Source organism: Phaseolus vulgaris, chromosome 9, assembly GCF_051622355.1.
Source record: "Phaseolus vulgaris cultivar YP4 chromosome 9, ASM5162235v1, whole genome shotgun sequence".
Lineage (NCBI taxonomy): Eukaryota > Viridiplantae > Streptophyta > Magnoliopsida > Fabales > Fabaceae > Phaseolus > Phaseolus vulgaris.
In genome coordinates this window covers 31,012,391-31,024,545 of record NC_143506.1, presented here as the reverse complement: position 1 = coordinate 31,024,545, position 12,155 = coordinate 31,012,391, and the positions used below count along the sequence as shown (strand labels likewise).

The window sequence follows — 12,155 nt, the reverse complement described above, 5'->3', positions numbered from 1 at the left end:
AAGATAAAGAAAGAGAAAGAAAAAGAGAGATCAATATTTAAAGAGAGAAAGAGAAATAAATGGGAGAGAGAAGGAGAGAGAAAAGGAGTGAAAGAGAAAGTTTTGAAAGAGAAGGTAGCACGTTAGAAGTATTTATTTTTTATAAATATTAATTGATTTTTTTTAACTAAGGTTCACAAATTTGATAATCCAAAACCTTGACTTTTCTTAAATATTATTATTATTTATTATTATTGTTTTTATTTAAAACTTGTCCTGCAACTTTTTTTTAGTTTGCATTATTATAAAAAAAAATCTTGTTATTTTCATTTTATTTTACTATACTTCTTTTTCTAAAATACTTGATTTGTTTTTTAATTTTTAATTTATACGGATAAAACAATAATAAGTTTTAAAATATAAATTGTTTTAAGAGTTAAAGCGTGAATTTTTCAAACTTTTATATTTAAATTAAAGATAAAATAAATAATATAATTATTTAAAAGTAAATATTTTACAAAAATGAAGATAAAAAACATATACTTATCCATATCTATTTTCATAATTTAAAAAAAAATAGGTATATACATACAAATACCATTGTCCAGACAACACAGGAGAGTTTATTTATTATCCCTAGAAAAATATGTATATATATTAAATTTGTAATAACTATTTTTATTTAATAACGTTTATATATTTGACAAATATTTATTAGATGTAAAAAATTAATTTCGTTTAATAAATATAATATTTACTAATATGATTAATGTTAATTAAATATTATAATTGATTGATGAAACAGTTCATACTAAAATTAATTTAAGAATCATGCATTTCTTTCATACTTAATATTATTTATATTAATAAATTAATTAATTAATATAGGATAAAGATAATATTTATTCAAATACTGTTATTAATATATATTAATATTATCATAAATGAATATACATAAATGAATATTAATAAATTGTACATTTAAGACTTGTTTTTTAGTGTAATTTAACCTAGCATGTTTAGCATTTCAACTATAACTTTTATTTAGATTTTCTTTCAACCATATTTTATTTTCATTCAAAAGGAAAATATCTGAAACCTTACTTAAAAGATATGACCAATTCCACTGAAACCAACATTATAATTTATTTTATATGTGTGACTATAAATATAATTGTAAATATAAATAGAAATATACTTTATTTATATATATATATATATATATATATTATAAAAGAGAGAAAGGAGAGTGGTGATACCAAATTATAATTAATCAATTCAATTGGAAAAAAATTCACATGTATCACTACAAGAAAATCATGAAATAAAAATCAATTTTAAAGACAAAAAATAATTAGTTATTATAGTGACTAAATTAGATACCATTTTAGAGACTAAAATAATTTTTTATTTCTAAATTAGTTTCTGTTAAATAGTTTTTAATTTGATATCTAACTAGCCGAGGTTTTAACTACCAATTATTTAGATTCTAAATTTGGTAGCAAAAACAGTTAATTAGATATCAATTTATAAATCATTTAACAACAATGAAAACTAATTTAGAAACCAAAAGGTTTCTATTTGATGATTTTCTTGTAGTGTATTAATAGATAAGTTAAACTAATATATATTTATAGATAGATAGAAAGATAAACTTTAAAAAAATAGTGAGAAAAATAATAAATATTTATTAAATATGACAACAAATTTATTTAATATATATTTAATTATATGATAAATGTTAATTAAATATTATATTTAATGAAAGAAATTTAATTAATTTTTATTTGGACCGTTTTGTTTGGTCTTTATAAAATATTTAGTTACTCACTACAATAAAATTATTTAATACCAACTATTTTGAAGATAAAAAAATAATTAGTCATAAATATTATTTTATAAAAAAATTATTAATATTTAATTTTTTTTATTATTAATAAAAATTTATAAAATATTTTTGTATTGGTGGTATACTATCAAGATTTTAGTTACTAACTAAATTTTAAGTTAACTTTTATTTTAAATTAAAAACTAATTTATAATAACTAAAAATTTGATAGTTAATGTTAAATACTAGTTTAAAAATTATTTTATAAATTTTATTACTTTTAAAAATTATTTTAAATATCAATAATTTTTTAATTTATAAAATAGTATTTTAATTAGTGATTACAGTGACTAATTTTTTTATTTTTTTTAATGTTTCTTTGATCTTTATAAATTTTAAAAATTAAATAATTAAGAATAAAAAAAAAGAAATTTTGGGATTAAAAGTAATAATAGATACATTAAAAATATAATAAATGTAAAAAAAAAATATGAAGACGAAAACTCGAACACGCATTCTTTAGAGTAAAAAACACAAAATATACTTGGAAGGCTAAAATTTTATTTAAGGGATGTTTATGTAAAAATGGACTATTAAGATATCAAAAGCAATAGTCAACAATATGTTACAAGTCTAATTGAATACATTTTAGGAGAGAGAAAAAAGAATTAAATGAAATAAGTATTTTTCATAATTGAAAATCAACTTATAATTAATATTTGTATAAGTTGGGTATTAATAATATTTCTAAAACCTTATCTTTTATAACTTATACATAAATTAATTTTATCTTAATAAAAATATTAATTTTTTTTTTCTTTTCCAAAACTGCCCATGGAACAATTCCCTCTAACACAAACTTGTAAACCCTAACTTTATACATCTATAAATAGTCCCCTCTCAAACATTCCTTCACACTCACTTTCATTGCCTCCTCTCATGGTGAAGATCATGCACATAACATTTTCTTCTCTTCACACTTCATACACTGTTCTTCCTTAATCTTTTACTTCTTTTTTCCTCAGCTTTTGCTTTCACTCATATTTTTTTTTTCCACAGCTTTTGCTTTCACTCACTTCTAGAAAATAGTTTTTTTCTTTTTTGTTTATCTTTTACAGAAACTTGCCTTATATCTTGATTATGAGTCAATACTCATCATCTGAATCTTACCCTTGTCATGCCAAAAAGACACACTCCAATTCTGTAAATTATTTTCCCATGAACAAACCATTTTATGGCTTTTTTAAATTCATCAAATTATTATTTGTTCCATTTTTTTATTCTACAATTTCTAATCCTTTGTTTTAAACTTGTACAGTTCATGATTGCATTCAATTTTTTTGTGGGTTGTTCATTCAAGAAAATTTAAAACGAGATCCCTTTTGGATGAAAGGAGGAAGTTATATCATTTCAACCAAAATTGTTTTGGGTAAAACCATTTTTTTTGTCACTTTGTCTAGATCTGGTCATTGTGAATGTTTTTCAAATCCACCCATAATTTAATCAAAGAACTTTCTTTCATCACACATTTTTTACTGATTTTCTTGGTTTATAGTATGATATGGTGTATTAAAATCATATCATATCAAATCGTTTCTTTCATAAACTATCAAGAGTTCTTATGGTTTTAAATCTAATTAGTTGATTGTGTAATTTTCTCTTTATTCAATATTTTTATTTTCTTACAAACCAAATCCCTACTTTTTGGTGTATCCCTAATTTTTTATGATTTAATTATCAATTAAAAATTATAAAAATATATGTATTAACTATAAATAAGTATAGATTTTTAATTTGCCCAAACTTTTTGCATGTCATCTAGTACACTAACACTGGATGAATTTGATTTGATAAGAAGGTATTTGACTGAGTTTTACAAGCAAGTGAAATTTTTTAATATTATTTTTAAATTTTTTAATATATATGCATAAAGGGTATTCTCATATGCTTTAGTATGCACATGATTAAACAGGTTGAGATCGTGATGAGATTTGAATATAAATTTGCCATTATTTCAGTGAAGGTAGAGTTGAGAACATGCTTAATTGTTCAAGAAGTTGCTGTTCTAATTCAGAAGGTACATATGGTAACATTTTCTTTTTCTTGTCTTTCAAATTTTATAAGGAATTGTCACAAGAGTATATAAATCAACAATATTTTGTAGAAATGGTTTAATTTTACTACATCATATTAATAAAGTTATAATACTAGTAGTGTCTCATTCTTTTTTCTTATAAATATTTAAAATGCTTTGGTAATGTATTTCAATAATGAGTTTTAATTACTTTTGTTCACATAAATTGTAAATTAAGTTGTTTAATTGATCTTAAACATAACCAAAATTCCTTTCAAGGAAGAGAGAGATGAAAAGTACATAGGGCTTGCCATATTTTTGGGGTCACTTGGATATTCATAGCCATCTTCTTCTAAGATCTATAAGTAACTTGTTTGTGTTGTGGGAAAATGAATGGAGTAATCCAAGTTGAGATCTTCAAAGACTTAACTTGTGGTTCAAACACATTGTACTCTAGCATCAATAATTCAAATCATAATTGAGCAAAATGAGATGAAGCATTGTTGATTATAGAAATGGGTTAAAACATTTTCAAGATTATATGACAAAAGGGCATTTGGAATGAAGAAAAAGACTTTTGCTTCAATGGTTTTCAGAGTTACTTAAGCTTTATGAATTTTTTTGACCATGTCATACTTCTCAAACAATAACATTGATTAAGAAATCCAAAATTATCTAGATTAGTAAATATGTATAACTTGTAATCACTCCTTATGAAAAAAATGTTTGAGAAGATGGTATGTACCCAAAATTCATACAACTTTAAGAACTCTTAAGTGATGTCATTTTCTTTACTCTATAAACCCTTTATATAATGGAATGATATATGTGTTTAACCCATTTATTGAACCCAACAATGTTCTCTTTTGCTCCATTATAATTGGGAAAAATGCTTTTAAAGGATGAAGTGTTTGAATTGACCATTGCAATATCCCACAAATTCTTCAAAATGTTATACTTTGTTCTTGAAAAAGCTTGGCTCTGAATATCCACCTGATCCCATAAGTGTAGTGAGTCTATGTAGCACATCTCTTTCTTCTTTGTTAAATGGATTTTTGTTTAGTTTAATATCAAGATGATTCAACCGACTTAATCTACAAATATGTCCAACAAAAGAATAATTAAAATTAGTAATTTAAATACATTACAAAACTTTTTTATATGTAAGTGGAAATGGAAAAATGAGACACTATTATTATACATCTATTAATATACTCCTTTTGTAGTATAAAATTGTTGTATTAGGTTTACAATACTATGAACATTTACATAATGTGTTTGTAGTAGGAAATATTAATAATAGTACATTATATATATTTTTTAGTCTAATTTGAACTACAATGCTTATTTATTTTTTAGATGATTAATTTTTATGAGAGTATTTTATAGTTTGCTCTATATATATATGTAAAAGAAAAAAAATCGAATTAAATTTCAAATGAATAATCATAATTATAAAAAAAAAATTTAAACATATTGATTTTTAAAATTCACTTTTCATATATCTTGGATTATTTTGAATGGACATACAATGAGACAAAGGATTGATGTTAATGGAGGAATTTGGACAAAAGGAAACACATGGGTAAATAAGTCATAATGGTGTTCTATGGATCTGTCCAACTTTATCATTCAACTGTTTAAGCTTCAACCACTACAGCTTCAACCACTACAGTAGCTGGTGTGCTGCGTGAACCAAATGTGCATAAACCTCAACTTGTGTGGTTGTTGTCCTACGAGCCGATGTGTGTTTAGGGTTTGGATACTTGTATTGGTTGATGAGACACAATAAAGTTTTATACTTGTAAATTGGGTGGGATTAGATATACTTTTTAAACATGTGTTTTGTATGTTTTCTGTCAATTTACTTAGGTTTAAACTTTGATTTTATGTATAAGGGTTGGGGTATCCCTGAAATACCTCTATTAATTTATTTTATTCTTTGTTGATAAAAAATATATAAAATTAATGATGATATAATTTACACAAATATAATCTGATTCTTATATATAATTTAAAATAATTACAAAATAAATCAACTAAAATTATTTATATAATTTTTCTATAGATATATTTATTAAATATAATAATTTTTTTTATTTAATAAATATACCATTAAATTATATGGTAAATGTTAATTAAATATTATATATACAAAAATAATTTTGTTTCTAATTTATTTTCTTAAAATTTAGTATTATGAAATTTATTTATTTTTATTTTCTTCGTTGTTATTTTTCTTTCTTAATAAAATATTTACTTAGTTATTGGTCTTTGTAATATGTTCACATTTTGCTTTTCGTCCTTATAAATTTTTTCAAGGGAATAATTCAAACTAAAAAGAACAATTTGGGGACTAAAAATAATAATAGATACATTAAAATGAAATAAATACAAAACGAAAAAATATTTTATAGGGACCAAAAGTCGATTAAAATTCTTTAGAGTAAAAAATATAAAATAACGTGGAAGGCTAAAGTTGCATTTGAAGGATGTTTGAACGAGATTTTGTCATTAAGATATTGAAAGCAATGGTCAATAATTTATTATGGCTCTAATCCGATAAAAAAAATAAGTTTTTTCATAATTAAAATTAACTTGTGACTGATTTGTATAAGTTGTATCCTAAAATAACTTTTCCAAATATTATATTTAATCTATACATAAATTAATTTTAACTTATGTAAATTGATGCATTAATTATTTTGTAAAATACAATCCCTTCATTCTAGAAAAGGAAGTTGAAAAAGAAAAAAAAAACTTTTAATTTTGATAAAAGTATAAATTTATAATAAAAATTAAACTTATTAAGTGGGAAAAAATAATTCCAAAATATAAACACGTGACATTAATTAATATTAGACAAATTTATTATTAGCAAAAATAAATAAATCATCTACGACTTTTAGTCTAAGATGGCATCCACCCTATTACATCTTAAAAGGTCCACCGTAGATTAATTCCAAGGAGGAAAAATTGACTGAACACATATTTGAAAAAATATAATTTTTATTTAATAAAATATAAAACAAGTTTAATTTGATTCATAAATAAATGGGATTTTTAATTGATTTTTTTTTTCAGTTCAGTTGTTTATATATATATATATATATATATTTAACTGAAATTTCATATTGTAACTTTTTTATATACATTATACAATTATAAACTTACTTCTTTTAATATAAAGTAATAAATAAATTAGAAATCAATACTATTACGTTTCTAATATTATTATTATTATTTTAGTTTTTCATGAAAATAAATATACTTAAATGTTTATTTCTCTAATGAATAAAAGAAAAACCAGAAAATTGTTTTATGACCTTAGTTCAATATATTTAACATTTTAGTCATTTTTTTTCAAAACTATTAATATTTTTTATAGATTTAAATATGGATTCAAAAAATGCTTTTTCGCCTTTGGTTTTTTACATAAATTTTAATTTTAGTTCTTATACTTTAAAAGTAGATTAATTAGTTCTCAAACTTTAAACATATGTAAACTTAATCATTGTTTTTTACATAAAAGTTAATTTTAGTTCTTATACTTTTAAAGTAGATTAATTAGTTCTCAAACTTTAACAACATGCAAACTTAATCCTTCTATGATAAAACAATCACTACTAAATATTAAATTTAAGTATAATAAAGAACAAATACCATTCATATAAATTTATTTCTTTTATCAACTTTGTAAAAAGTTGCCACTAAATATTAAATTTAGTTATAAAATAATTAAAACTATTATTTCTAAAAGTTGAATGAATTAATATACCAATTTGAAAGTATAAGGACTAAAGACAATTTTGAAAAAGAAAAATAAAAAAATAAATTTCTATTTTTAAAATAAAATTAATTATTTTCTTAACTTATACTGCTTTTAATTTTGATATATTTTTTCACACTTTCAATTAATTAAGTTATTTTAAATATTCTAAAATCAATAAATTTAATTAATCATAATTGGATGATATATATATATATATATATATATTTATTTATTTAACACGTAATAATAATTTATTCACATGAGATACTAAATAATACAGTAATGTTTTAATTTAGAGAAAATAATAATATTTAAGTTTTATATATTAATGTTAAATATCAACAAATAGAAACAACTTGGTGTAAGAAAATTGACAACTATAATTTAGTGCAATAATAATAATAATATAATATTAATTCAAACAAACGCATACGTCAGCAGCGAGCAATTCCCACAGGAAAATTTCAACGCCATTTCGCAGAGCTTCCGCGTTGAAACCATCCAATCTCTTAACCTTAAATTCGTTGTCTTCACTTTCTTCCTTCTTTCGTCTCATTACATTATCTTCTGCAGGTACCTACGTCTCTTCCTTTCTCCTTCTACCACCGTGTTCTGCTTTCACCATTCTTTATATATCTTTTTTTTCACTTTCAATTTTGTGACTCTCAGTACGTTTTAACTGCAATTTTGATGATTTCAGCTTAATTTCTATGAACTTGGATTCATCGTAATTTCAAAATTCAATTTTGAGTAGAGGGTTCGTGCTATAGAGCTTGATTTTGATCTTTGGATTTTTGCTTGTTTGTCTTTCCGGGGTCAAATTGATACACAAGATCATTGTTTCCTTGAGAAAGAGAGAGAGAGAGAGAGGATGTTTGGTTCAAGGAAAACTCCTTTGAGAGAGGCTAAACCTAGCTCTGTTGGTCCTGTCCATAACCCCTTCGATTCTGATCAAGAGTCAAAAGATAAAAAGTATAATTCCTCTAAGAAGACTTTAACCAACACCAACCCCTTTGATGATGGTGTTGAGGTCAGTGGACACTCTTCATCATCTTCCTATGGCCTTTCTTCTGCTCATAGAAATAGGTATAAGAACGATTTCCGCGACTCCGGGGGGTTGGAGAGTCAATCTGTGCAGGAATTGGAGGACTATGCTGTTTACAAGGCTGAAGAGACCACAAAATCAGTGAACAGTTGTTTGAAGATAGCTGAGGAAATGAGAGAGGATGCTACCAAGACTCTGGTGATGCTGCACCAACAGGGGGAGCAGATTACAAGGAGCCACCATGTTGCTGCTGATATTGATCATGATCTGAGTCGGGTATCGATCTTGCTATTCCTCAGTTATATGGGCAGCTTCTTCATCTTGTGAAAAAAAAATGTTGCTGCTTCAATTCGTATTCTTCGCTACTATTTTGACTGTTTTGTTGATGTATTTACAGGGAGAAAAACTTTTGGGATCTCTTGGTGGCATGTTTTCCAAAACTTGGAAACCGAAGAAGACAGGCACGATAACTGGCCCAGTTGTTTTTGGAGGTTGGTATTTTCTCCCCTTTCATCTTTTTTATTTCAACTGATTTGGGTTGTATGATAATTGTATTTGTTATGTTCTTCACGATATAGATGATCCTGTGAGAAGAAAGGGCAATCACTTGGAGCAAAGAGAGAAGTTAGGATTGACTTCTGCTCCTAAAGGCCAATCAAAGTCACGGACAACACCTTCTGAGTCAACAAATGCGTTTGAAAAAGTCGAGGTTCGTATTGATTTGATGCAGATTTAACTGTTCGTGTTGAAGTCATTTGAAGTGCTGAACATGACAAAGCTTCAGTTTCTTAGTGCTTTGATGTGTGATTAATATCTGAATATATGTGTTCTTGTGTATGACACTCTTTTTAAATCTTTTTAAATCAGTATTTGTTAGATTTATGACAATTACGGTTGTAATATAATTTTAAAAAGGAAAAATATATTAATTTTTTAAAAATTTAAATTTTATTGTATAAATTGTTATTATGATTATAAAAATAAGAAACAAATCCTTCTGAACCAGTCATGAAAAACATTTTTTTTTCTAAAAATAATTTGAAACATATTTGTGCTTATAAATCTTTATTGTCAATTTATATAATTCATAATTATATAATATATATCTGTGTTTTCGTGTCCTACATTTTAGAGATTTTATGTATCTCCGTGTCCGTGTCGTATCAGTATCCTGTGTTACATAGGTTCTTGTAGTATTATTCTGCTTCTGCTTGTCCTTAATGACTACCATATCACTAGTATCGAGCCAACCATTTTATTCAAAAAGAGACAATTTTGCAACTATCCTCCCCCTTCTGCACATAAACCATCTTATTCTATAGTCAATATTAGTGCACTCTGGATACTAATTTTTGTTTTGTGACTTTCTACTTTGCCTTGTAGAATATTGTAATACATTTTCTTAGCGTCGAACTCAGCTAATGACTAGAATGTCCTGAACAGGTTGAAAAGGGAAAGCAAGATGATGCACTCTCAGATATAAGTGATCTCTTGGGAGAACTGAAAGACATGGCCATTGATATGGGATCTGAACTTGGGAGGTAAGTTTATTGGATTCTATGCTATCTCTAATTTTACCTTACAGACATTCTTTGACGCTGACAACAATGTTTGCTCAGGCAGTACTACTAGTTAATAATTATTCAGAACCGTTTCACTTATTTCAAGATGTCATAATTTATACTGTTTTTGATAATGTTGCAGGCATAACGATGCCCTGAATGGTTTTGACAAGGATATGGAGAAGTTGACCATCCGTGTGAATGGTGCTAACCAACGTGGCCGTCATTTGCTTAGGAAATAGGGGTGTATATCATGAGACTGATACTAATTTTTACTATACATTTTTCAATTGAAGGAGCTTCCAATGTTCCAGGATTCTGCTTTCAAATATAATAATGTACAATCCACTTGTGAAATATTTGTCTCTGAAATATATATAGTATTGATTGATTTGTGAGATTATTTATGATTCTATTATCCACATCGTGATTCCTACTTTACCTTTTCTGGGCATGGTTCATTCTATAACTCGTATTTTTTTACCAAGAAATTATACTTTGTATTGAAGAGTTTTTTTTTTAACTATCAGGGAGTTCTTCGTGCTATTTCTCCTTTTGATTTGGGGTAACATTATGTAGTTTTGCTCTCCACTGCTTTGGTCTTTTCAGAGTTTCAAATAATTCTCTTTTAGGTCTTCCATCTTAATGTTTGATTAAGTTTATTTTAGAGAAATAATAGATTATTTTTGTTAACTTGTTACGATAAATTTCCAAATTTCAAATTTAAACCATAGTAGACGAACTAATCTAACATCTTAACAAAAGAAAATTTAACATCATACCTTCTCAGGGCAAATTCTTCCTATGACCTTCATGTGTTTCTTCTTACACCTCCATTATTCAAAAAATACTAAAATTATCATTCTCATTTAGTTTTTAGGAAAATTGGTATACAAATTTTGCATTTAAATTTATTTTTTTTAGATAGCACAAATCAAAATATAAATTTTATATTCTGAATTCTACAATTCAAAATACAAATTTTTGCATTTAGCATTTCGTATTTCAGAGTTCAAAATGTAATATTTGCATTTTGGATTATACAAATGATGCAAAATTTCATAAATATTAACTTTCAAATTATTAAGAAAGTCTTTAGATTCCATATTCAATTTTTTTTAAAAAATTAATAGAATATGGGGGATAATTTTGGTATTTTTAGAAGTATGGGTGAAGAGGAAAATATGGAGGTGTGGGAAGAGTTTACCCCTTCTCAGTCTAGGTGTAGAGACCAACTTTGTCTAGGGTTTTGGGCTTTTATATTCAACTTTATATTGGGCTCATTTTTACTAGGCCCATGCATAGTCATGCTTAAAGGCTTTTTCTTCTTGTACCCCATGTTTTCAAGCTACAATCCATAAATTTTGAAATTTCAATTTTATCATTATGAAAAAAAAATAATTATGGTGAGTATTGAGTGAGTTGGTGTTGTAGTGTTTGGATATGTTTGTGAAGGTTTTGTGCTTGGTAGGTGGTGGTAGTTAGTAGTTGGTGTTGGTTGTTGATTGTTTTGGATTGTGCAATTCAAACATCTATCAGATTATGCAATTTGGAACATAAAACTTAGATCTTTGTATTACAAAATATATAATTCAAAACGACAAATTTGTATTCCATGATGTACACTCTGAAATACAATATTATATTTTCGATAGTACATTTTGAAATACAACTTTGTTATTCTGGATTGTATTCCAAAATGCTCAATTCGAAATACAAAATTTGTATTTTGGTACGTATAATCTAGAATACAATATTTGCATTATGAATTGTGTGTTTTGGAATACAAGTTGTAAAAACATAGCATAACCACCTGATTGCGGTGTTTGAAACTAGTCATACATGTGGGCAAGCACAACAACCTCAATTTGTTTGTAAGGGATCACAAGTTTTCT

The 12,155-nt window shown here is 25.3% G+C and overlaps 1 protein-coding gene across 2 annotated transcripts; it reads left to right on the top strand.

Annotated features, from left to right (window-relative positions):
- Nucleotides 1-8,061: 8,061 nt before the first annotated feature.
- LOC137820324 (SNAP25 homologous protein SNAP33) lies at nt 8,062-10,663 on the top strand. 2 transcript variants are annotated; one of them, XM_068624354.1, is made up of 6 exons: nt 8,062-8,226; nt 8,487-8,974; nt 9,096-9,189; nt 9,277-9,407; nt 10,142-10,239; nt 10,403-10,663. In XM_068624354.1, the coding sequence occupies exons 2-6, from the start codon at nt 8,525-8,527 to the stop codon at nt 10,500-10,502; spliced, it is 873 nt and encodes a 290-aa protein (XP_068480455.1). In that variant the 5' UTR covers nt 8,062-8,226; nt 8,487-8,524; the 3' UTR covers nt 10,503-10,663. The 2 variants fall into 2 exon arrangements, with proteins under 2 accessions (XP_068480455.1, XP_068480454.1); XM_068624353.1 differs by having other exon boundaries at nt 8,354-8,974.
- The last annotated feature ends 1,492 nt before the right edge of the window (nt 10,664-12,155 follow it).

Bases quoted from the DNA above. Each gene is read 5' to 3' on its own strand.
- LOC137820324 (XM_068624354.1), top strand. From the start codon at position 8,525: ATGTTTGGTTCAAGGAAAACTCCTTTGAGAGAGGCTAAACCTAGCTCT. The intron at 8,975-9,095 runs GTATCGATCTTG...ATGTATTTACAG, and splicing joins TTGATCATGATCTGAGTCGG to GGAGAAAAACTTTTGGGATC. The intron at 9,190-9,276 runs GTTGGTATTTTC...TTCACGATATAG, and splicing joins TGGCCCAGTTGTTTTTGGAG to ATGATCCTGTGAGAAGAAAG.